Source organism: Antennarius striatus, chromosome 12 (genome assembly GCF_040054535.1).
Source record: "Antennarius striatus isolate MH-2024 chromosome 12, ASM4005453v1, whole genome shotgun sequence".
Taxonomy (NCBI): domain Eukaryota; kingdom Metazoa; phylum Chordata; class Actinopteri; order Lophiiformes; family Antennariidae; genus Antennarius; species Antennarius striatus.
The window spans coordinates 794,485-821,850 of NC_090787.1; the positions used below are offsets into that span (position 1 = coordinate 794,485).

The 27,366-nt window shown below is 41.0% G+C and overlaps 1 protein-coding gene across 6 annotated transcripts; it reads right to left on the reverse strand.

Annotated features, from left to right (window-relative positions):
• Positions 1-27,366, reverse strand: obsl1b (obscurin like cytoskeletal adaptor 1b). 6 transcript variants are annotated; one of them, XM_068329280.1, is made up of 24 exons: positions 27,135-27,366; positions 24,723-25,836; positions 23,492-23,761; positions 22,120-22,380; positions 21,683-21,994; positions 21,296-21,562; positions 20,940-21,215; positions 9,224-9,499; positions 8,861-9,133; positions 8,505-8,780; positions 8,132-8,407; positions 7,676-7,951; positions 7,317-7,592; positions 6,950-7,219; positions 6,557-6,823; positions 6,161-6,430; positions 5,428-5,694; positions 4,193-4,459; positions 3,294-3,406; positions 2,973-3,126; positions 1,861-2,022; positions 1,549-1,653; positions 1,081-1,347; positions 1-278 (listed from the first exon to the last, which is right to left on the reverse strand). In XM_068329280.1, exons 2-24 carry the CDS (start codon positions 25,735-25,737, stop codon positions 1-3), a joined length of 6,474 nt encoding a protein of 2,157 aa, XP_068185381.1. In that variant the 5' UTR covers positions 25,738-25,836; positions 27,135-27,366. The 6 variants fall into 6 exon arrangements, with proteins under 6 accessions (XP_068185381.1, XP_068185377.1, XP_068185378.1 ...); XM_068329276.1 differs by lacking the exons at positions 20,940-21,215; positions 21,296-21,562; positions 21,683-21,994; ... (2 more) ...; positions 24,723-25,836; positions 27,135-27,366 and adding exons at positions 9,920-10,171; positions 11,234-11,509; positions 11,675-11,950; ... (2 more) ...; positions 14,433-14,708; positions 15,134-17,131; XM_068329277.1 differs by lacking the exons at positions 20,940-21,215; positions 21,296-21,562; positions 21,683-21,994; ... (2 more) ...; positions 24,723-25,836; positions 27,135-27,366 and adding exons at positions 9,920-10,180; positions 11,234-11,509; positions 11,675-11,950; ... (2 more) ...; positions 14,433-14,708; positions 15,134-17,131 and having other exon boundaries at positions 7,467-7,592.

Genomic DNA, 27,366 nt, shown 5'->3' on the forward strand with positions numbered 1-27,366 from the left:
TCATGTACTCAGCACCCAAAGCTGGGCACTGGTTTTTGCTTTCCCTGAGGTGAACTCCACCACTCCGTTCATGTCAGAGCACGTCTGTCTGAGGGTCAGCTTGTGGACCGTGCCCATCTTCTCCAGCCGCACCCGAGAGCTTGAGCGTAAGGGTTCTCCATTCAGACTCCACACCGGGGATTTGAGGACAGGCGCCGAGACCTCGCATTCAAAGCAGGCTTCATCGGGGGCCGTGACTTCCACATCTGTCAGCTGTCTGACTATTTGCAGAGCCAAGGCTGAGTCAGTAGACAAAAGAGGGACAGCTGTAAACATAATTTTCTTGTGAGAAAATAACTCCTAAACCCAAATATTTGTAGTGATGTTGACAAGTTAAAATAAAGTTTAGGGGGATCTCAATTAAATGTGCAATTAAATTTCCAAGGTTTTGTTAGCAGACACATTCCACCATTTTTTAAATCTGTACTGTATTTCTATTCTTCACTGTTATGGCCAAATTCTGGTTCTGGCTCAGGGTTCCAATGAAAAGCTGAAACATCTGTTGACTTACTGGTGCAGTCCACAAACTTCATACACAAAATAAATGTAATACGTGTAAATTTGTGACGCTAATAAAACTAGTTTGAAATCCTATGCCGGTATTTAATACAAGGTTATACTGCATCATTTGTAACTTTCATGGGACAGTTTTTCAGTTGAATTCAGATTGATTGATTTATGTTAAACCTGTCAGTAATTTAATAAATGTACAGTGAAATAAATAAACCAAAGTGATCATTAAAAACGTACCAGTAAATTAAATCTAATGTACAAGAAACGAATAGGGACGTGTGGAAAAACAAATGACAGTACATTTTAAATGAATTATCTTCTTTCTGTCAGCAGGAGGCGCTGTGGTGCTGTTAGAAGGTTATGATCAAATCATTTCTACTGTAAAACTCATCAGCTGTTCACTGTGGCTGTTTGTTAACAAGACCAGGACAGTTTAGTGTTTACCTCCGGGGACTTTTGTGTGTGACATTCATGAATAACACAGTTTATAACTCTCTGGCGCTTATAACCAATAATGAACTGTCTTACCCTCTACGGTCAGTTTTGCAGAACACGTGTACTCGCCGACCTGCACGCTGTACGTGCCCTCATCGTCTAGCGCCACCTGCTGGATGATCAGTTTGCGATAACAGCCTTCGCTGCAGATCTCAAAGCGCTCGGAGGGCAGGATGACGGTGTTGCCCCGGAACCAGCGGATGCTGCACCTGGGGTTGGACACGGTGCAGTCGAGGACCACACGGCTACTTTCCAGGGCCGTCTTGTCCTGCAGAGGTTTAACGATGCTGACCGGAAGCTCTGGAACGAACATTTAAATCCAGGTTTGAATATATGCAAACATTCATTTTCTATACCCGCTTCTTCCTCTGTCGGGGGTCACGGGGTTGCTGGAGCCTATGCCATGAGGCGGGGTACACTCCAGGCTTACCCGCTGTGCCGCCATGCCGTCCACTAAAACATTTGTCATATTTTGAGACAGATAAAAATATTTTAGCACACCTTCCACCTCCAGGTAAGCCACAGATTCCACATGTCTGCCAACAAATCTGATCTCTCCAGAGTCTTCTGCTCGCACATTGCACATCAGGAGGAAATGTTTGGTTCCTGAAAAGAAGGTGAAACTATCAGTGTGATGATACACAGATAGAGATTGTCAAGTTGTGCATCTGAACCTTCTAGACAACTTATTTTTCCTTAGTTGTGGCATATAGCAATTGAAAAAATATTGTCTTTAGTTGTTTGAGGAAAAAGCCCGTTTACACTAACATGCACACTAATGATGGATCACGTCGTTATAATTCCCAAGCTGACCTTCCTGTCGGATCTTGATGATGCTGGTGGGTTGTATCCTGTCCCCATTTTTGTACCATTCTCCTGGCACATCTTCTACTGAGAGCTCACAAACAAAGATGGCATTCTGATCTTCCTGGATGTCCAGGTCCTCCAGACCCTGCAAGATCAGCAGCTCACGTTCTGCCAAGAAAACCAGCATTAAGGGACGGTTAAATTCAGGGCTGGCCACTTTAATGAGAAATGCAGAAGAGGAAATAAGAATATGCATGACTCATATCGTACAATTGTCTTTCCTTTTCTGAGAAGAATGTAAAAGTGTATTATTGAACGTTTTGCAGCTGCTGCTGCTTCTGTCGTTGTTGGAACTTTAAGTGTAAAGGCCTCTGGTGTTGTAGCCTACTATCATTAACCCACAGCCAGGCCCTGCTTCAACAGGCAGCATTCCCTCCTGTGGGATCTAAATGAACTAAAAATACAACCTACATTCACTACTATTTACTATACAGAACTGTCACCACAGTCACAAGCATATCAGAGTAAATACTGTGTACTGTCTAGACAGGGACAGTCGTATACTAAAATACTGCTGTGTCTTCATATTAGTGGTACTTCATTTAATACCAATAGAAATAAATATATGTATTGAGTAAATACTGAGATGGAATCTTACAATAATTTCTTACTGAAAACTAAAGCCTGACACCATTGTCCATCTTAGATACACTTAATACGCTTCTATCAAGCTCGCCGTCAAGTTTAAGATAGAACTATTATGTCATTTGTTTGAACTTTACCAGTTATGTGAAATAGCATTTCAATGCTGTGTATAAAATATGTGGATGACATTTTCCCAGTGGATAGTTATTAAAGAGAAGTAGCTGTAAGAATGAACCATCTAACACCAGCAACACTATCAGTGCTAGACTGATGCTCTTTTCTATTTTCATCCTCTTCCTCCTGTACCTTTTAGTGTGAATACACATTTTCACCATTGGTGCTCAAAATAATCACAAATAGCACACTTAGGTGCACAAGATGTCCCTTAAATGTCCACAAGGTGGCTGTTTTAAACATACACTTGTTTCCATATGCTGCCATGAACAGTGACATTTTTAGCGTTTAGCCTTTACCATAGACTTCCACGGAACAGGATGTGACAGCGTCTCCAGCATCACAAACGTAAATCCCAGTATCACCGACGTGACTCTTCATGATCTGAAGGAACCGTCTCCTTCCCATTGCATAAATACGCAAGTCTTTGCTTGGCATCACTTCAGCCCCGTTCTGGAAATGATAGAAAATAATCCATTTAACTCCACGTACGATTAAACATCTCAAAAGAAAACGGTGATGCATTTTACAGATGGGACACTTGTTTGCAGAGACATGGATGATCTTTGTGGTTTGTTAAAAAATATAAATTATGATCAAGACATAGATTTTACACTTGCCTTCGTCCATTTCACATCGACATTATGTCTTGAGAGTTCACACTCAAGAGAAATGACTGTCCCATCAGGGAATTTCTTGTCTTCCAGTTTCCTAATAATAGTCACTGGGGGCTCTGGTGAGGGCAACAAAAATTTGTTTTTGTTGGGAAAACAAAATTCTTAAAAATACAAAGTGTCTGTATCACTGCTCATATTGTAAGTATACAGTTACATGGACTAATTTACCACGTTGACATTTTCATTCAATTGTCATCCTCAGCTTTTCAACCCCCAGCTCAAAGGGATGATGCAGACTGAGTGACTGGGCATGGAGTGGATTACCCCACAGCGTGAGCTAAACAAGCACCTGACAGAAAATAACCAACAGAAGAGCGGCTTCTGTCATGCCAGGCTATATTGTGTTTGTAATGTGAGCCTGGATAAAGGCAACGGTAGCCGAGCCGTCACTTGATTCGATTACGATGGTTGGTGAACAGCTTTAGCTGCTGGTGCGAGGTCACAACAAAATTAGTATGGCAACATTTTGCTTTGGTAGACCTGTAGTGTACTTACAATTGTCTGTATGCCGAGGTGTTACTAAGGATACCTTAAGACATCGCTATAAATATTTATTACCTTTTTTCCAAAGAGGTTATGTTTGCGAATGTGTTAGGAAACACAAAAACTTCTAAATGAAGTTTTTGAAAGAATAGGTGATGGGTGAGGGAAGGACCTATTATATTTTGCTGTGGATCTCAATTGTGAACATTTCCTGAACTGCTCTGACTGCCCTGACCCTCCACACAGTTTTGAGACCAAGAAGGTCAAACAGCAAAGATGTTACGTTTTACTACAATGACTAAAATATAAATATTCTACTCGTTGAAATTTTAGAATAACTGTTTTTGTGAGAGACCTACCCTTCACTACAAGCCTTGCAGATGTCTTCAAATTCTCTACACTGAACATAAAGGTGCCGGTGTCCTCCACAGACAGGTTAGAGACAGTCAGGCTGTGGACTTGTCCTTTGGCGCTCATGCGGAAGTGATTTGTCGGCTTCAGCTTTATTCCGTTTCTCATCCAGGTGCCCGTGACGAGGGGATGGGAGAGCTCCACCTCAAAGGATGCAGTTTCCCTCTCTGTGGTTTTTACGTCAGTCAGTCCTCTCTTGATTGTGATTTTTCGAGCTGAAAAAAAAAGTGAAGATCTGTGAAAAAAATGAAGCTTCAAAGGGTTCAACAGGTAGTTTTTCCTTTCTACATATCTGTCAAAGGTCTTCTTTGAAAGATGAACAAACTTTTTTTTCATCACTCCTGTATACAGGGCAGACATGGTGTCCATTATCTGGAACAGAATAGCCTTGGAGTCTGTTCTGTTCGCTGCTGTCTGCAGTTAAACAATACAAGCTGGCACACTTTGACAAGACAATGTTTTAGTCATTTGAGTAGGGGGCTTTACGCAGAAGCCAGCTTTGAAACCGCCAACATTTTTCACTTATTCTAACACAGACAAGCATTCCCTGTGGAAAAAAAAGGAGTGTTTATTTTGGAGACCTGATGACAACAACCTTCGTTTTGAAGGCCAGGGTGTAAATTTAGATGCAATGAGAGAAGATCCAAATTCATAGGAGGTGCCAACAGCAGCCTGAAGTTCTGACTCCCTCTCCCTGCCCACCCACTTTAGTGTTGAAAGAACAGCCTTTAATTCACCCACTGGCCTGTGGCACATAGGACAAACAAATATAAGAGGCAGAAAGAAAAAACAGCCATGCATATGTCTTAAAAGATTGGTGTTAGGGTTTTTGAGTCATTAATATAGTGCTTGCACTTATAATTCTAGTGTTTTATCTTTTAAATTATCAAGCCATGCCCCCGAAAATGTAATCTGATTTGCTTTCGACACATGATCAGGGCTTCGTTGATCCTTTGTAGAAAAACAGAAACCTTGGTCTGAAAGTCAGTGTGGGCTGCACGTCCATCAGCTGTCGGCTGCTGTCACACGGCGGTACGAGAGCCGCCGTGGACCCCAGTCACTCAACTGAATTGAGCTTTGACTTGAGAGGAAGCAGCGGCAGAGGGTGTGAGAGAGGCGGAGCCATCGGCAACGGTGGTAAACAAACAACAACAGGGCATAGTGAGAACACGTGAACACTCACGTTCCACAGTGAGCAGGGCTTGTGTGCGATCATGGAGGGTTTCGCAGCTGTAGGTGCCCCGGTCAGACATGGCCAGTCTGTGGATGGTGAGACTGTGCTTTCGGCCCTTGCGTTTCAAGGTATACTTGGCCCCAGGGTGGATCAGCACCCCTTGCCTCATCCATTGCACCTCTCCTGAATCCAGACCCACTTCAACCTCTAGACTTGCCTCACTGTACTCTTCAGCTACAACTGGTGTCATTTTCTTGGTAAACAGCAGCTGTTGCTCTAAAAATGAATTTTAAGCAGTTACTCAGATGCAATGAAGGTTTAAGGTAGTTTGATGTGACTACCCTGAATCTATGTTTATTTGGCACAACGTGAAGATGAAGCCACACCACAATGACAAAAAGATTTATCAGCTTAGAGAGCAGGCAAAAAAGAGGTGTGTACCCCATAGATGTGTTGCATACCCCAAAAATACTGAGCTACTTGTCCATGTCAGTTAACGGAGGAATTCTGACAGGAAAAGCTGCGGAGCACCAGTGGTCAAAGGGCCTCTCCTCAACATTTTAAACTTCACTGCTTACAACATGAATGCTAAGTGAATGCTAAAGTATTGTATGTTTGCCTTCACTCTGGATTATTGAAAACATGACCGTCTCCTGCAGCGAGGTATGAGGTTACTGTTGCTAAATGTTGTGACTTTTTGGGACAAACGCTTATAGTCTTAACAGTTGAGGCCACAACTTACCTTGAACCTGGAGTTCTGCCATCGATACTAACCCCTCTGCATCAGCTGTCACTCTGCCGCTATCTGAAACCATGCAGTTGTGGATGCAAAGCATGTGGCATAGTCCATTGCTTGAAATGACAGTGCGCTCGTTCAGAGCTACTTGCTTGCCATTCAAGCGCCACGCCAACTGAGTGTCCTCTGGTGAAACCACACACTTAAACACTGCGTCTTCTCCCTCACAGACAGTGACGTTACGAAGCTCCGCTATGAACTCAACAACACGAGGAACTGAAGGCAAAGCATTCAGTTGAATTAGATCCACTGAGGTCTGAAGGTTGAAATAGTACATTGACTGTTTCCATATTCTTTTTTCTATTTATTGCCATTAGTGCCTTAAATTTTTGAGTTACTCACTTTGGACAGTGACTGTAGCTGAGGTTCTGTCACTAGTAGATTCACAGATATACTCTCCAGCATCTTCTTCCACCAACTGGTGGATGGTGAAGCTTCTGTCTCGACCTTGAGCCCGTATTGTGTGCCTTCGGCTCGGTGTTATCTCTCGGCCATCTTTTAGCCACTGGACATCTCCTTTGGGCTTGTTGATCTCACATCGTAACATGAGGCTGCTTCCCTTTTGACTCACAGTGTTCTCCAGTGGTCTGAAAAATTTCACCATCATTTCTAAGTGGAAAGACAAAATATATTCCCAAAAATGTTAACATAGCAGTAATAGCAACACAGCAGCTACAGTTCAGTGTTGACTTGGAGACGGAGGTCACATTGTGTTTAGACGGGCCAGGTTCTTACCTTTGACCAAAAGACTGAAGCACATCTCATCTGTGTTTACGTCACACACATATTCTCCAGAATCTGACAGCTGCAGGGGATTAATGGTGAGCTTGTGGGTGTTACCCTCACTGGAGATGTGAATGTTGTCCTCATTCAATAATTGGCCATCTTTCAGCCATCGAACATTCGCTCTTTCTCGACTCACAACGGCACACAGTGTAACGCTCTCATTTTCATATGCTGAAATCTTATTGTTTCCATCTTTATTCAAAAGCTTAAGTGGTTTTTCTGAGAAAAAAACAGATTGACAGAAGGATTGTTGGTAAATTTCATGTTCATAAAACAGAAACTAAAGGCAAGTCAACGTTCTACACAATAATCTAACCTTGAATCTCAACAATTGTGACCAATTTGTCGTCAATAGCATCGCACACGTATATCCCAGAATCTCCGGGCTGAAGTTCAGAGAGAACAAGTTTCCTCACAACATCATAGCTGTAGATTTGTACACGAGCGTCCGGTTTCAGTAACTTGCCATGGCACAACCACTGAACGGTGGCGTTTGGTCGTGACACTTCACACTCCAAAATAAGGTCATCTCCTGCTACCAGAATGTGATGCTCAGGAATGCCAGAGTTTCCAATAATCTGTACTGGGGGCTCTGGACAGAGAAGATAATGTATTATTTTTCTCCCACGTAAATAAAAGACGGACGACATGGGCACTGCTCAACAACAGGATTACCTTTCACAGAGATGTAGAAGACTATTTTGTCATCCATCACATCACAGGTGTATTCTCCCGAATCTTCAAGCCCAGCATTTAGGACGACCAGTGATCGGAAAACACCTTGCTCCTCGCTACAGTACCGCTCAGTGTCATCAATTAGCCGACCGTCTTTGTACCAACTGACTGAGGCATTGGATCTTGACAGCTCACACACTAGAATAATATCATCTGACACCAAAAACTGCTTTTCTGTTTTGGCATCTGTTTTTCCAAGAATTCTTACGGGCAAGTCTGGAAATGAACAAGGAAAGAAGAATATTTCTACTGGAGCTCATGTGTATACGTTTTTATCTATACTTCTGTACACAATTTGCAAAAAATATGGAAAATAACATCATGGTCTTGAGTAAATACACACACAACAGAACATAGACTTTTGTGGCTGCATAAGGATTTTCTGGTATCACCTACCTTGTACTTCTACATGGAAATCCATCACATCATCTTTTGCATCACAGACATATTGACCAGCATCGTCAGCTGTGAGTGAGTGAATGGTTAATTGTCGTGTGACACCATCCTCTAGGATGGTGATATTCCTGGAGTCTTCTACCTCTTCCCCGTTCTTCTTCCAGGTGACGTCAGCATTTGATCTTGAAACTTCACAATCTAGAACCAGAGTATCTCCAGCTACTTTTTCTACTCTACTTGCCATCTTTCTTGGACGTATAAAGCGAACAGGTGGCTCTATGCATACGGAAAAAAAAAAAAAAAGTTTGTGTTGAAAATCAATGCAAATTAACTCAACAATATGACACATTACAGAGGATTTAGATTTCTTTACCTGCTATGTTTACAAAGAATGTCATGGAATCATCTGCAGTATCGCAGACATATTCAGCGGAATCTTTGACAGTAGTTTCAGGTATAATAAGTCTCCTGTATACACCATCCACTTCTAGAATAAGATTGTCATTCTCTTCAACTTCAAGGCCATCTCGATACCAGCGCACTGCTGCATTAGGCCGTGAGATCTCACAGCTCAGCACCATCCTCTCAGAGGTCTGCTGGCACAGTTCCATTTGGGACTGACTTGGGGAAACAATTCTCACTGGAGGCTCTGGAAGGGAGAGTTTTCATCCAGTTTAGCCATCATCTATAATATGTACCATATTTCATATGTGGTACCAGTGACCTCACCTGTAATACTAAGGTGAAAGAATATGGAATCATCAGCTGTATCACAGACGTATTCCCCAGAATCTTCCACTCCACTCGACAGAATCTTCAGTCGTCGATAAGGTCCTTCAACCTTGAGCTTAAAGTTCTCGCTTTCTTGCAGCTTCTGGCCATCTTTGTACCAGCTGACCACACCATTGTGACGAGACAATTCACAGCTGAGAATAATTTCCTCAGGGACGTGACGCTCAAGATGAACATCCTCCTTCGGGTAGACTATCATCACCGGAGGTTCTTTGAAGAAAGAATATAAAACATTAAAAACATGTCAATGTTTTTTTGCGTGTAACATATTTGGAGATGGGTTTCTGGTTATGTCATTACCTCGTATGTTAACCTTGAACATTAGAACACTGTCTCCTGCACGACACGTGTATGTGCCTGAGTCAGACAGTAGGGCTGAATGTATGGTTAGATTCCTTTTGGTGCCTTCAGCTTGCACTGTAATATTATTACTTGGTTGCGTTTCAGTTCCGTCTTTGTACCACTGGACGACAGCGTCGGGCCTCGATACTTCACAGGACACGACAAGCTGCTCGTGTTCTACCACGCTCTTGAAAAGGTCCTCCTCCGGGATATGACCAAATGTTACCGGTGGTGCTGCAGAAAACAAAACAAGTAAGTTGTGGCTTGACTTTTGCATTCATTGTTCATGCTCATGCACACCGTAGATCTAAAGTCACAGTTTAGACATGCTGAGGTGAAGCACTGCTGTCAAGAAATGTGATATTATAAAAACCAGATGGTGTTAATCTGCATTTTGACTGAAATGAAATAAGGTCATGGGTGAAGCAGTGAATTCTAACACAAAACAACAGAAGAAAAAACTAAATACATGCGAGGCGATGGACTAAACTATGAAGCATATACATGGATAGAAAGCAACTGATGAAATTAGGACATTTATTAGGAAACCAGGGAGATGGTAAGGTTTTGCGTCCTTTTTAATATTAGAGGTCATGAAGGTGCATAAGGCTCTACAATGACAACACCTTGCCAAGAAAAAGCTTAACATATCACCTTTCACCTCCACACAGAAATCGCTGATATCTGAACCATCATCAGTTTTACAAGTGTTTGGCCCAGAACATGAAGACGTGTCCGACTTCACAAACAGAGTCCTCTCATGGACCTCTGAACTGATGTTCATTCCAGATTTTGGCAAGCGATTTATCCCATCCTCATACTGACAGGTCTGGTTTTTGGAGTCTGAGACCTCATACTGTAGTTTGATCGGGCTGCCTGCTTCAACAGACGTGCTCCGTTCAGCTTCTGGAACAGCTGAGAATCAAACCAATGCTATTGGAACTTTAATTCATTGAGCAGTAACCATAAATTGATCAGATCTTCCATTCGGTGCCAATATACTGTATATATTTGTTTTTACTGTCTGCAGGCTGTAAAACTGATTATTTTGCTCTGGGATAGAGTAGATTGAGTTTGACAGTGTGAGGCAAATTGGAGTATACCTACCATGTAATTTGTCCAGCTTAGTGTTACTGACAGCAGTTTAAATTATTACAGTGTTATTTGTAGAGTTCAACACAGACCACGTACAGATGTCTACATCACCTTCAAGTCGTCTTTAATAAGTCACACAATGACAAACAACAGGCTGTATCCACAATCATAAAATTGTCCTGTTGGTGTTGCCACTGGCATGGACACTTAAATCAATGTGAATTCCACTGTTTTAAATACTGGAACAAGCTGTAAATAGGGTGCTGTCACCTTGAATCTTGTTGTAAACTTACAAACCCAACAGACAAAGCAAATTTAGAATGATTTTGTCGTGTCTGTGGTTGTTTGTCCTTTTGTACCTGTCGCCCTCTTTCTACGGTTAACTCCTGTCCACCGCGTCCTGTCTGTCTATCACAGGACTTTTGCTGACAGCTCCAGCCACATTGATGACTGCCCTAATGGAACTTGCAGAGACCAGAAAGTTCTGGTTTGTTTCTGCAGGAAATCCGTTTCATATTGCACATCGTGATTTGAGCCACTGTGTTAAGTCCTCCGAGCACTTAAAGCCACCCCTATGCTGTAGGAAAAAACTTAACTACTTGCCACCTGCATTTAGAAAGGGCTTGTATTTCCTTAAGGGGGCAGCAATGACATTAAACTGGACACAATTACAAATGCAAATATCAAGAGTAATTAACCTGATCTTTGATGGATTAAGACACTTGCTCCACATTCTCTATGTGGTCTATACGTGTGCCAAAAAGACAGTCAGAATGTTATTGAGTAAAATGTTGAAGCATAAGCTGGTCAGTGAGCTGGGCATTACTTCAAAAGAGTTAGTGATTCTGACGAAGCTCAAAATGCTTGGATCACCTGCAACATCCACCTTGAATTCTATGTGATCATCTGCAGCCTCACAGTTGTACACTCCAGCGTGTTTGACTTCAGCAGATTTAATAAGCAGTGCTCTCAATTTCTCATTTGTTTGGATCTCATATTCACTGTTTGGACGTAGCTGCTCTCCATCCTTGCGCCAATAGACTTGGGCAGTGGGCTCTGAGACTTCACACTGCAACTTAATAGGGCAGCCTGCTTCAACAAATTTGTTTCTTGCAACTTCTGGGAGTGCCGAAAACCGGACAGAAGTAGCTGTAGGATGTCATAAGAATTGTAGGACACTTTTGTTAGGATGTGGGAACATCAGCAGAGTTGTGTATATTAATTTTTTGCTGTGATAATGTTAACACAAATAGTAATAAGAGTTACGTGACAGCTACTCAATATTAGCAACCAAGTAAAGACGTTTGCGGTCACCTTCAACGTCCACATGAAATGTCACAACATCATCAGCGAGGCTACAGCTGTAGAGCCCAGAATCAGACACCTTAGCAGAATTGATCATTAATTTTCTCAGGTTCCCATCTCTTCTCATGTCAAGTCCTGTTTTGCAATAAAGCTCCACCTCATCTTTAAACCAGGAGACCTGGGCAGCTGGGTCTGACACCTCACACTGGAGGATGATTGGGCCACCAACTGCAATCATCTTGTATTTTTCTGAATTTGAGACTGCCATGATCTTTGGTGACAAGCCTAAAAGAAGGGAATGACAATGCTTTTGTGCAAGAAGAGAATTCAACATTAACAATGACAAAAGTCAGCTGTCCCATGAATTCATGAACAATCAAATTACAGCACACGTGTTCACCACTCACACCACAGAGTAAGATGGACGCGGGATACCTTTCACATCCACTTTAAATGTGACGGTGTCATCTGATGTTGAACATTCATAGGTGCCACCATGTGTAATTTCAGCTGAGTGGATGACTACAGTCCTTGTTAGACCATCTGACTGTATATCCAGATTGTTTTGTGGTAGGAGTTTCCTCCCATCTTGGTACCAGTCAACACTAGTGGAGGGATCATGAGAGAGTTCACAACTGAGGACAATGGGAAAGCCTTCTTGGACGGACTTGATCCGGTCAGTTTCGTGAAGGTCTGAGAACTTCACTGGCAGTGCTACAGGTTTCAGATATTGAAAAAAGACCGTCTTAATAAACACAATATATTGTTACATCTTCTGTTTCCCTACTGCACATTCCATTGCAAGGGATTTAAGACATTACAACAAACAACATGAACACAACAAACAGCTTCTCCAACACTCTTGACAGTATGGAAAACAAAAACTGACTCACATGATTTTGAGAAGAAGAATTAAGTTTTGAAATACAAGTAATTCTTGGTTATTGTGCACTGACATTAAAACCACAGGTAAAGGCACAGGTAAGACAAACAAGAAAAGTTGTGCTTATGGTTATGAAGTCATATGCAGTTACTGTGTAAGATGAAAAGGAAAAAGACATGAAGATAGAGAACCTGCAAGTAGTATGGAAAAATATGCCTTACAGGGCATGCAATAAGAAATCAATATAACAAATACAACTGCACTTAATTCACCTTTTACTTCCACAGCAAACTGGATGTCATCGTCTTTTGACTCACAACGGTATATGCCAGTGTGACCCTGCTCAGCTGATTGGACAACTAGACTCCTCAGAGTTCCTTCTGTTTGGAGGTCTATTCCAGTTTGAGGTAGGAGCTTTGTTCCATCCTTGTACCAACTGACTTGTCCAGTGGAGTCTGACAGCTCACATTGTAGTGAAATGGGAGAGCCTGCCACTACTGTCTGTTTCTGGTCAGCCTCAGACAAAGCTGACAGCGTCTGTGGTGGAGCTACAGCTTTGAATGTAAAATGTAATTGGTCAATAAAACAAGTACTTGTAGTAAGTAAATGCAACAAAGTACAATCCTCCACCTCCCTCCCTCTCTCTCTCTCTCTCTCTCTCTCTCTCTCTCTCTCTGTATATATATATATATATATATATATATATATATATATATAAATTTCACTATCATACTGAATTCCGTGGTAGCTTAGCCCTTTTCAGCAATGCAGTGACAAGAGGTAACAACCTAGTGATGACAATACTGAGTCAATATATATTGTGATTTTGTCATTATTTGGTCTTTTTTTCAAAATGAGTTCTAATTACATTTAGTATGTATTTAGAGGTAAATCAATGTGATTCCATAATCAAACCCATCTTCTTCAAAGGACACATGTGACACTATATGACCATTTAAAGAAACGCTCAGAGAAATCACTCTTCAGCTGTGTCTCAATTCAGGGCAATATCCTTCCATAGACTTGATGTTGGGTGCTGTTAAGTCTTTTGTCACGAGGATGATCGCTAGTCTTTGTTAAAATTGTTGTATTAAACGCTGTGTAGTAGAAGTGTTAAGAGTAATAACTGTGGTGTAGAAGAGTTAATAGTAATAGAAATAGAGCAGAATTTTTAAATTCTGTTTTCTTATTTTGTGCTACCTATTCTTGCAAGAAACGTTAAAGCTTCCCCAGCTAAGAGACATCTATTCAATTATGCCAGTGAAATATTTTGCATTACCGGCATGCAATGAATCTTGGAAAATTACGGACCACAAGGGATCTACACCATCCACACATATGGAAAAACCTAACCCTTTGTATCTCTCTTAATACAAAAAAAAAAGGAAAATATAAAGAAAATAAGGGCTTCAAAAAAATGCAATAGTCTTGAAGGGCAACTGTGACAGATTGTTGTTTAACTCCAGAGTTTGAAGGATTCGTCCCCTGAAGCGAGACATAGCTTTTATCCTAAATATTGCTTGGTATAAGGACAACACAAAACCAAAAAAGCTAAAGTATTCAACAAGTTTTTGGTACTTAAATGCCGTCTAAAAAACAGATCTGTATTATCGAATATAAAAGTGTAATCTAAAATGACATGTTAACTCATCTCTAAACCAAGTGAAAAGTACTGCAAATCACCTACGTAGCAAACGACGTGGATGGAGATGGAGTCTAATTTTATTAAATTTGAAGTAAAAAAACTTTAGGTACATTCAATTCATTAAATAAATAATATCATATTTTTAATATTCCTTTTATAAGGAAGTAAAAGCATGTCAATGAATTCTACCGTGTATACATTTTCTCATCCGTACAGAACATGAAAACAACTTTCTTCACCTTTGACATCCACATGAAACTGCACTGCATCATCTGTTGTCCCACAGGTGTAAATCCCTGCATGAGACAGCATCGCTGTCTGGAAAGCCAGTATTCTTATGGAACCCTCAACCAGTATGTCTTGCCCAGCTGTTTCGTGTCGTTTTTTTCCATCCTTGTACCAAGTAACTTGTGCGTTAGGATCTGATATCTCACATCGAAGCACTATGGGTTCCCCAACATCAACAGACTTGTTCCTCTCAGCCTCACAAAGTGCTGTGATTCTCACAGGTGGAGCTGGGGATGTTTGAGGTCACATCAAGACAAAATTGCATCACTATCACTGAGTGCAACAAAAATGACGCTTTCAAATAACAGAAAAGCAATATTACACATCAAGATTAGCCATGCCAGTAGCTACTTCAAAAATAAAGGATATGTTAGCAATCTAACTAGAGATATATTGGTTAGACCTTAAATAACTAGGCATTCAAGTTAGGATACACAGCATATGTATTTACTCTTTCCCGTATCTTTAACATACCTTGCAGACCACCTAAGCTTTTACAGTGACTACGTAAGTGTTACTAGTAACAAAATTAAAGAGTTAATGTAGAAATTGTCCAAATGTGAAGGATTGCAAAACGCAATCTCTACATTTTGCACAATGTCAACATTGTGCCCGAGCATTTTTTTGCCATAATGCCAACCATTTAAATCACCTTCAACAGCCACCTTATTTGCAATGAAACTGTCACTCCAGTGGCTGTCACATGTCGTTGACAGATAGATGTCTTCTGACTGGACAGTAGATACCTTCTTGTAATAAGGCTCTGCAAACTGTGTGGATAAGCTTCGACCAGAGTAAACTGTGCCTTCTACTTGGTCTTCTGTGGCCATCACAGTGTAAGGGCATTGGACTTGTACTGTACTGGCCAGCACAGACGGATGCAGGACCTCTGAATGGATGAGTGCTGTTTTTCCTGTATGGTAGAGTGAAGACTCTAGTGAAGACTGCTGCAGTTTGTAACAATCCCCGAGCTGGACACGTTGTGCTTCTTTAAAATCCGACTGAATGGATTCAGTTGACGGTAAGTAAGCAGGCTCCTCAGACTGAGCAGTTGGTGACTGCACATGTCTCTTCAACTCATTTGTTTGGTCATTTGTAGTCCATAAGGAGGTGCAGGGCTCCTGTGATTGGATACTTTCAGTTTGTAAGCAATCCAGAGGCCTCTGTGACTCAACAGCTGCAATGTTTTTGGAGCAGCAAAGCTCCTCTGATGGGACAATTGTTGACTTTAAAGATTTTATCCTCTCCTGTGATTTTGCATTTGTGGCACAAAAGGATGGAAGAAGTTCCTTTATTTGCACACTTGTAGTGTTTGAGGATGTAACAGGCTCCTTTAAGTGGACCGTTTCACCGCATGGGGATCTCATGGGTTCCACTGAATGGACAGCTGCATTAGGTGAGGATTTAAAGATTTCCTTTGATTGGACAATTGTAGCATGTGAGGACCCTATAGGTTCAATTGATTGGACATCTGCATTAGATAAAGATGTAAATGAGTCTGTTGATGGGAAAGTTGCAGCACTTGATGCACAAACGTCTTTTGGGGTGATGTTTGCAGTACTTGAGGTTCTAATTGAATTCATTGACTGCACATTTGCAGTGTGTGATGACACAAAGGGCTCTTTTGATTGGACATTAGAGGTATTTGAGGAAATAAAGGGTTCATCAGTTTGGAACGCTGCATTTTGAGAGGATGGAACGTGCTCTGTTGATTGGACTGTTGCATTGTGTGTGAATGTAAAAGGCTCTATTGATTTGACTGATGCAGTTTTTAAAACTGTACTGACATCATTTGATTGGACAATTGCAGTCTGTAAGATTGAAATGGGATCAATTGATTGGGCAGTCGCAGTTTGTAAGGATTCAATGGGCTTATTTGATTGAACACCTGCAGTTTGTATGGATGCAATGGGCTCATGTGATTGGACAGTTGCAATTTTTAAGGATTCAATCGGCTCATGTGATTGAACAACTACAGTTTGTGTGCATGCAACAAACTCATTTGATTGGACAGTTCCAATTTCCAAGATTGAAATGGGTTCATTTGATTGGACAGCTGCAGATTGTATGGATGCAATGGGCTCATGTGATTGGACAGTTGCAATTTTTAAGGATTCAATTGGCTCATGTGATTGAACAACTACAGTTGGTGTGCATGCAACAAACTCATTTGATTGGACAGTTCCAATTTCCAAGATTGAAATGGGTTCATTTGATTGGACCGCTGCAGAATGTATGGTTTCAGTGGGCTCATGTGATTGGACAGTTGCAATTTGTAAGGATGAAATGGGCTCATTTGATTGGACAGCTGTTATCTGAATGGATGCAATGGGCTCATTTGTTTCAACAGTTGCAGTTTGTAAGGAATACATGCTCTCATGTAAGGGGACAGATGCAGTATGAAAGGATTTCAAAGGACCCTCAGCCTGCAGAGTTGCGTTGCTGAAGGGGTTCCTGAACTTATGTGATTTGGCACTTGAAATATTTTTTGTATGGTGATCCGATGTGAAAGTTGAACTCTGTTGAGGTTTATCAACCTCTGACTGGACAGGTGGTCCCTGTATCAAGCTACTTGGCTCTGTCAATTGAAAACTTATAATTTTGGCAGTGGATTCTCCTGAATCAATAGCTGCAGTTTGACCAATGCAAAGCTTGTCTGTCTGGAAAGCAGTCTGCAGGGACCTATCAAACTCTTCTGATGGGGCGTCTTCTTGCTGTGCGTAGTAAACAAATTCCTCACCTTGTGTTTCTGCCAATGTCTTACAGTGATATTGTGAGTCAGATTGTAACACTGTTGGATTTATAGAGTCACAGTAATCTGGAGATTGAGCACATATTGCTTGTTGTTTATCATAGAGCTCCTTTGGTAGTTTAGCTCTAATATAATCAGTCTTATATTCCAGTCTTGACGGTGAATGTAGAACACATCTGGAAGGATCTTCATACATCTGTACTTCTCCTCTCTTGCCACAGGAGTTGCCAGAATTGCATTTTGAGGTCATGCAATCAACTTCAACAGGACGAGGCTCCTCAGTGGTCTTCTCCTTCTCTTGGTCAGAGGATAGCCTTGGTGATGTAGCTATACATTATGATGTACACAGAGAAAGGTTTTCAGTGGTTGATGCTCTCAATACTTCTTCTTATAACATAATTTATATGTTTGTTAGCATGGAGTTATGGGATCATTCATTGCAAAGACAAACAAGAAGATCGACCAGGTTTGGTCTGAGATTGAGATCCTCTTTCCCCCCTTCAACTGACTCCTCGTACTGCTATACCACCAGTCTGTACAATAACCAAATGAAATTCTAAAAAGTAGATTGATTTTCTTCTCTTTGACGAGAGTTTGTTGTCATTGCAACAGTGATAGGTTCAGGCAGCAATGTGAATGAGAGGAACTGGTGCTGAAAAGGATTCAAAATGGACTTTGAGGATTATAAGCTGCTTGCTGCAAGCAAAGATGGAAGTTAAATGAAGAATGGAATGACAGACAAAACATATATGTTAGTATGAAGAGGAGCTGGACAGCTACCAAACATCCAAAAGTTTAAGAGCAAAAACTGCATGAAATGACATGATGCCAGGACTCAATACGGCAAATAGCAGATTCTGAAAGAACATTAAAAAAAAAGACAAAAAGAACTTGCAGATGCCTCGGATGATTGCGCTAACAGTTAAATGCACCACTATCGTTAGAGGCATGTATGTGCTGGGTTAACATTGATGACGGACGTTGAAATAATCAAATCACCTTTAACATCCATAGTGTATTGGGCAGATGCATCAGCTATTTCATCAATGTCATCACCATAGTGACACTGCTCTGCTGTTTGGACAAAGCCAAAGAAAAAACAATGAGCTAGGTAAAATCTTCAAACCTGTAACTAAATGCTTGAGTTTTAAATGTGCAGGTACAATGTGGAGCACCACCTTCTGTTTTCACATGTAACTGTTCTTCACTGGATGTTTCACACTCAAATCCCCCCTTCCCAGACCATTCATGTGACTGGGATGACAAGGCTTGGCTGCTGACATGGGATTCACAGTCACTTTCTGTTTTTGGGTAGATCTGAGTCCCGTCTTTGTACCAGCAGGCTTTAGCAATGGGATCTGAAATCTCAAATTGCTGAACAATTGGGTAATACATTTCAGCAGACTCTGTCTTCCTAACATCAGGACCAAGCAGATATGTTGACGATGGCACTGGAGACAGGCATCAGAGAAATAATTTCAGTGATTACTTCCCTACTTTTTAGACGAAAAGAGAGTCTTAAAAGAGATGTTATACAGAAAACTCTGCTTGTAGCAACAAGCAGACTTGTAACAACAAATATGAAGACATACTAAAAGCTACATAAAGAGTTAGTTAGCAACAGTATAGAAGATGTGTACAAAATAAATCACCTTGATTTTGTACTATTAATTGCACAACATCGTCAGCTGTTGCACAATAGTATGCCCCAGAGTTTGAGGGATGAGTTGGTTGAATAACAAGCGTTTTCTTGATGCCTCTGTTTTCAAAATCTGGTTCTATGTTGGAATCATGTTCTTGATCCACATGCCATGACACCTGGACAGGAGGGTCCAAGGTTTCACTTGCTGGTGCAGTTGAACACGTTGCTTCAAGTGACTGTGTCTCCACAACCTCTGGCGAGGGTGATGTCGGCAGCGTCGGAGCTAAAGATGATGATTCATATTATAATTGCAGCTTCAACAATGCATAAACTCTGAAAAATGGGTTATAGTTTCAACTCTCCCAAACAGGGAGATAATCTGTAGTAAGACCAAACTGTAGGAGAAAGACACATTTTCAAAGATTATTTCATGTCATTAGTAGATTAATTTTACCACGATTTATATGAAAAGTTTAGAATCCCACAACCAAAGACAAACCCAACAGACATACACATATTTAGTCCCTGGGAAGCACTATAACTGGATCTATGAATCCTGAAATTCAAATTGAAATCACCTTTTATATCCACATTGATGTAGATAGTGTCATCAGAGGTCTCACAGCTGTATAGGCCTGAGTGTGAAAGCTCAGCAGATGGGATAATGAGTTTCCTCAATGTGCCATGAGTCTGTATATCCCAGTGTTTCTCTGGGAAGAGCTTTACACCATCTTTGTACCAGGAGACAGGCATGGTAGAGTCTGGCACTTCACATTCCAGCTCCAAAAGTTTACCCGCTTCAAGTGACTTGGTTCTCTCAACGTCAAAGATAGTAGAGAACGTCACTGGTACAGCTAGCATTGGGAATTCAGGACAGCTAAATCAAATCAAATCTGCGGAAATGGATACTTTGCAAAACTATAATTGCTGAGAAAAAAATAAGAAGGGCTTTGGAGACTTTTAGTTTAAGTAACAGAAACAAATGATTAGAAGTTATAGCAATCTAGTGCATTAACCATTTTGTAAAATCATATGCAACAGTTCTGCAAACCACATAAAAAAGAAGCAGAGATTATTAGTGGCGTCGAGAAAGACGGGGTGGGATTATAATAACGCACAAGATAAAAAGTGTAAAGTCACCTTTGATCTCCACTTGAAACTCCATGGTATCGTCCTCTGTGGTACATCTGTACACACCCGAGTGGGACAGCTCAGCAGACTGAACAACTAATGTCCTTGTGTTGCCCTCTGAATGGATTTCTAATCCAGAGTTTGAAATGAGCTCCATGTCATCCTTGTGCCAGCAAACGTGGGCCTCAGGATCAGACACCACACATTGGAGTACAATAGGGCAGCCTGCTTCAATCAACTTGGTCCTCATTACTTCTGGAATTGCTGAGAACTTCACAGGTGGAGCTATAAATATGTTTAAATTTTATGTCAAGCTTAAGTCAACCTCATTCCAGCCCATAAATCATTCCTCCTATTCTAAAGACAGCTAGATTGCTAACATGCTGATGTGCAGTAAAAGAAAAAAGACGACAGCTTAGCTGTGCTTTCAGTGAATGCTAAGAACAGACCACGCAGGAATTTCTTTTATCAGTGTTAGTTGCTTTGCTGATGAGGAGCGTGTTAATAATTCACATTGCTTAAGGTAAAACAAATCACCTTTGATGTCCACACTGAACGTGATGGTATCACCCTTTGTCTTGCAGCAATAAAACCCAGAGTGGAAAAATTCTGCTGAATGTACAATGAGTTGCCGTGACATGTCATTGGTTAGAATGTCTATTCCAGTCTGAGGAAGGAGCTTTAACCCATCTTTGTACCAGTGCACCTGGGCAGAGGGGTCTGAGAGCTCACATTGTAGAACAATGGGATAGCCTGCTTGGACAGTTTTGTTCCTCTCAGCATCTGCAGTTGCTGAAAACCTTACAGGTGGCGCTATGGATATTTATATGAATATTGTGGAAAGTTATATTCTGATAAGAAAGACTTGAGATAACTAAAAGCAGTAATAAATAAAACACCAACATTGTAGAAACAACAACAGCAAAAACTAACCTTCTACTTCCACATTGAATCTGATGACGTCATCAATGGCATCACAGCAGTATACGCCTGAATGTGAGAACTCTGCTGATTGGATGACAATTCTTCTCATGGTACCTTCTGATTGGATATGAAGACCATCCATTGTTTGTAATTCTACTCCATTCTTGTACCAGTGTACCGGTGCTGCTGGATCTGACAGTTCACAGTAGAGCACGATGGGGTTCCCAATTTCTATAAATTTATTACGGTCCATTTCTGACATTTGTGAGAACTTGACAAGAGGAGCTGCAAATTATCGAAAGAAACAGTGAAAACCTTTAGTAAATACAAACAAAAACAGACAAAGAAAAGTGACCCATACATACCCTGAATGTACAATGCTGCAGAATCCCGGATGCCATAGGCAATAAATGTAATCTCAGCTCCATTGTCTGTGTCTCGAACTCCTCGTATGCGAAGAGATTGGTGTGTTCGTGACCGTCGCATGGAGTAACGTTCATCCTCTTGAAGCTGAGTGCCATTCAAGAACCATGTACCAATAACTGAAGCAGAGAGCTCGATGGTGAAGAGGGCATCTTGCCCCTCTGGCACCAAGGCGTCCTGCAAGGGGGCCTGTATTCTAGCAACTGGAACTGGAAGAGACAAGGAGTTTTCACATGATGTAGGAAACGACATCCTCAACCATGTTGTGATTTCTTTAATCAAGAGGCGTAATCATTCCTACATGGTTATTGTAGTATTATTGAACCTACCCAAGTGAACAGCCCTAGGGAACTCAACATTGTTGCTCTTTCCATATTTGTTGACACTGCAAATGCGAAATCGATAATCAGCTTCACATGGTACGCTATCTCCAAGGATTTCCACAGAGGTCGCAGAGTCCGTGGTCAGGCACTGTAGCCACTCCTGTGAGCCAGTACCCACTTCCTGTCGCTCAAGCACGTAGCCAGACGGAGGATTCTTTCGTGAGTCCTGAGCAGGAACCCATGAAAGAAGAGCAGCATTAGCTCGCTCTGTGTTGATCTGCACACCCACTGGACAACTAGGAGGACAATGTCTGGCCGCTGAAACACGAGAAACCCATCATGCATTGGAGTAACATACATCTTGTTAAAACAATATTTGACATCAGTAAAATAAAGGTGCAAATATCTTTTCGACTTGTATCATTTCAAAGGAGTGACCCTACCTTTCACTCTCAGCTGAGAGGAAGTCTTGGATCTACATACAAGGAAAGTCACAAGGCCAGAGTCTTGAGGCATTGTATTGACGAAAACCAGGATGTGAGTGCGACCAAAGGACTTAAGGATGGTCTGATGTGTCTCACGTAACTCTATTCCATCTTTGTACCAATGTATATCCATTTCTTCTTTATCCACTTCAACACAAAAGGCAGCATTTTCACCTTCCAATACATCCACTTTTCTTGGTAGCTTCCGCAAAATTGTCCCTTGAAGAAGCAAATAAAGAAATAAATAAATGTATAATTTGACATGGCACTGCTGTGCTAAAGAATTGGTTAGGGTACATTTCAGCTCAAATGAACCCTAACACTGAAGCACTACTGTGTCAATGAAAGATTGATGGTGCTTTTATGCAAGTGATTGCATATATAGTTGTATGATTTCTTCTCTCACCCACTTAGATCAATCAACACACAAAGAGCATGCTGTGTACTAATTATTAAACTAGTTAATAAATCAGACATCCAGCTTATCCAACCCCTTAAGTTCCTGAACCTTTAGAAAATACTCCATCCTTGAGCAGGAGTTATTGGAATAAAAATAGTGTCACCAAAGCCAGATGTAGATAAGGGGTCCTGAAATTGTATTAAATTAGCCCTAAAATCCCTGGGAATTTCCTTTAATAAATGTTTAGTTTTGACAGGCTAGGTGGATAAGTTTGATTAGGTCAGTGTTAGTTCGTGAAGAGGAACACAGATTACCACTGGAATAAAAGAATGTGGACTGTGATCTCATGGGCTGCTGTATTTTTAGAGCACTCTATTGGATTGACAACTCAAAGCACTTTATAACACGAGCCAGCATTCACTGATTCACACATTGATGCAGTGGTGGTTGATACCACCATGCAATTACTCATCAGGTTTAGTAACTATTCACGGAAAGCAATGGAACAACTTGGGTTTCAGTATCTTGCAGAAGTACACTTTGTCATGTGGACTACAGGGATTGAGGATCAGATCACTGACCTTCTGATAAACAGACACAGCAGCTCCTCTAACTGCTCAAATTAAAGTCTAACTATTGATGACCTGTCAAACCACTCCCACCTCCCTCTTTATAGACACCGACTCCATAATAAGGTTACACTTACATTGCTATTTGACATCTGTGTGCAAAAGTTGCCTTTCAAACATTGGGCTCTTAGTCATACAGGATTTTCTAACTTCCCCCTTAGACCACTAGTGCTATCAAAATAAATCAAGAAGCAGTGCTGTTTTTTTTTACCAGTTTCATACCAGCAACTGTCCCTTTTTGCCCCCCTCAAGCAATTATGCTTTTGAAAACAAGGCTTTGTTTCATTTTATCACATTTTACCTTTCACTGCTACCTCTGCAATGCTTCTTCCCCCATCGGGCATCTCACAAAGGTAAATCCCATCATCATCAACTCCGATGTCGCGGATAGTTAATCGCCGTTTTGTTCCCCACTCCTCCATTCCATATTTGGCCCCAGGCTGCAGTCGTCTATCCTCCAGATACCACGTGATGGGAACGGAGTCCTCTGGAACTTCACACTCGAGAACCGCCAAATCTCTTTCCCATACCTCTAGATCAATGAGAGGCTGCTTGAAACGTACAAGTGGCTCTGGAACAAAGATGGAAGTGCATTATTTTCATTACACCAATTTGACGTCTCCTAATATTGGTAAACCTCTACTTGAAAGTGTTCATATTAATTTTGATCCATGAACTTCATCCACAAAAATAATTCATTCAAGCTAACCATGTGAAACTTACACGACACAACGTCAATGTGTTTGTAGTTAACACTATAAATTTAAATGTATTTAGCAGTAAATTCCAGTGAAGCAAACAAGATAAGCAAAATCATGAGACAAGTGACTTATTTAGTTTAAGAATGGAAAGGTCATTCACACATTGGGGTGTTAGATAGGAAATAAACTGTTTGTAACCGACACCATCAGACAGTACCAGACGGTTGTAAACATGAGAACGTGCTCTGTAATAAGTAGACTGTATGGAAAGCTAATGCTTAATGTTTTCACAAGTCTCTTTAAAAACACAAATAACTTAAGGAATGCATTAACCACGTTCCACACTGATCTTCTGTGTTATTTTCTTTGCCGAGTTTGGATTTTTCTGGGGCCACGTGAGAAATATGATCCCTTTACCAAAGACTTGGCCACATGCACACCCCCCAGGTCTTTCACAAGCTAAGTGACTTTGCAGACATCACACTGCTGTCGCAATCCACCTCAAGCAGATGAATTTTCCCTCTGATATCCATCAACTTGAATTTCACAAAGCATTATACTTTATATTTATTTCATTTCTATTTCATTACATTGAGTCAACTGTTTTTAGTGTCTTAGTAGTTTCATGAAACGTTCTAAATGTTTATTCCAATGTTGCCTTGAAGATATCTCTCTGACATCATCATGGCTTCAGATGATGGATATCTGATCTGGGAACACAGTGCATCCTCGCTCACTTCAGTACTGACTTCAGAAAGCATCACAGGATACATTCCTTATGAACCTCAAGCCCTCATTTGCTTTAAAGTCAGGTGGTGTAAATGAACTTACCCTTTACAGAGAGATGTACGGCACTGAGGGTTTGCCCTGCGGTATTTGATGCAGCACAAACATAAATTCCATTATCTTTCTGTTTACAATACAGAACTTTAAGTGTGAAGTATCCTTCTCTGTCTTCATATAACAAATAACGCCTTCCAGACAATATCAGCCTGCCATCTTTCCTCCATATAATTTCTGGTTTGGGTTTTCCAGTCACAAAGCAACGGAATTTGGCATGTTTGCCCTCTGTCACTGCAAACATTTTCACTTTAGTGGACTTGGTCATGGTGTCATCTCTGAGCCGATTTGGCACCTGCCTTCCAATCTTCTGTTTACCCTGGTGGGCTTTCCACTGGCCATTTGTGTAGCCGTTACGATTTCCCTCTTCCTCATGTCCTGGGCCAGCATCGACAAGCAAAACAGCTCCTGCCAATGCTTCCCCAAACTCATTCCTTGCTTTGCATGTATATACTCCACCATCTGGTGCACGAGTCTTAAAGATCTTGAGTTGGAACCATCCTCCATCTTGGTAGCCCACACTGAAATGTGTGCTTTCGAATATCTCATTGAGTTTCCTGCCATCCTTTTCCCAGACAACCTCCGGTCGGGGGTTTCCCCAGAGCTTACAAGAGAAGACGGCATCTTCTCCTCGACCGGCACGAGTGGACAAAGGTTTGATTAGGAATCGTGGTTTATTTTCCTCTCGTAACTCCATCTCTTGTGCCTCACCTTCCACCTTCAGGGTAGCAGCTGCATATGTTTCCCCAATGCTGTTCTTTGCCTTACATATGTACTGGCCGCTATCCTCTGTATTTACTACGGATATGATGAGATTGTAAACATTTCCATCTTCAAACACCCTGTATCGTCCTTTTGGGTCAATCTTTTCATTATTTCGCTCCCAGATAACTGCAGGTCTTGGATCTCCACCAATCTGACATTTTAGGACTGCATCAGTTCCGCTTTGTACAACCACGGGTCTGGGATAGGCCAAGAAACGTGGGGCACCACCAAACACATCCATCTCTGGTTCCTTGTCAGCTTCACCTAAAGCAGGCAAGGGGGAGGAAGTGTGGCAGTTCTTCTCTGGGGTAAGAGGCTCTGGCGTTTGCAGTGCAAAATTCTAAAAAAAAACAAGAAAGAGATGGGTTACTTCAATATCTAAGAGCTGGTGTGTTTGAAACAATATCTTAACATAAAATAGAAATTCTTCAAACTCACAAGAAAATGTTACATACTTTTGCTCTTCCTTTCATGAGGAAACTAGTTTTGAAAGGAATTTCAACTTCTGTCAGTTGTCTTTCAGCACATTTGAATGATAAGATCAATGGGACTAATTCAATTAGGTCTTTGGACGTGAGAGAATTACACAGGCTAGCAGTGAGAGGGGGGATAGTCCAGTCCTGTTCCAACAGCAGCCACAACACATAGCCAGTACAGCTGGTGCTGTATTTCAGTGGGAAATTGCTTAATATAGTATGCCCTAAATAAAGGCCTGTGAGGGAGTGTGTGCCAGGTATTACAAAGAGGGCTCTGGAAGCCGCGTGCTCACACAAACACTTGCTAAAATCAGGAGCTCCTTGCCCAGGAGGCTTTCCAATCTAAATTCATTGAGACTGTATGATGTCTTTTGTTGACAGATATGTTTGGCACTTTTCTTCTTTGATATGTCAATGCTGAATTAAAAAACTCAACCATCCACTAGTAAATATACATTACACAGTCCTCTTTGTTATACTAAACTTTGTAATTTGCGCTCTGCTTGTTTTTGTGGATATTTTGTGTAATCTCACCCCTTGAGCAATATGTAAACATACCAGTTAATGCAGTCTTGAGTAGCTCCAATACATTATTGTAAGTTGGGTACACCAATTCTTTTATTTGCGAATAAAAGAATTGCTGTTTGAACAGAGTTGTCTATTATCTACATTCTGAGTTTATTATTTAATTATTTAGGTATTTCAAATACAAGTATAGCCATTCATGGTGATTAAAAGGATGAATGAATATATGATCATGTTTTCTTTCAAACCCCTTAACGTATTGTGAATTCCTTCGTGAGGTAGCTAAAAATGACACAAACTAATCTTAAAAACTAACAAAAAATAAATGTGATGCTGGTGTTTTTGCTGAAGTTTTTTTTTTTTTACATTAAATGTAAACTAAATGTAAACTCCAAAATATTTTGTTTATTTTGTATGTCATTTTATGCTCATATTCATTTCATAAAACGCTTTTTTTTTTTTTTTTTTACATTTTGAGATATTTTATGTCAGTTTGGATGTTGCAGTGAAAGTCTCTTCAGTATTCCCTCTGGAGTTTTAAGGGGAGGAGATTAACCCCTGTGTTTACTTGTCTGATTTAATTGGAATGACCTCTGACCCTTGTGAAGCTGTGCTGTGTACCCCTCACATGACTTACCTCGTTTCAGTCGTGGGGAACGACCGTCGACATACATTCCGCACTTGCAATCTCTCTTTGAGGTAAGAAGCAGTGCCACTCCTCTCCTGAAGGCTGAGTTATGTCCGGGGACGATTTTAGATCCAGACACATGCTCTCCTCAAAGATCCCTTCGTCTTCTTCAGTACATTTTTAAAAACGGTTTTCCAACAGGAAGGAAAGAAAACATGTCTTCAGCATCAACGCCAGCGTC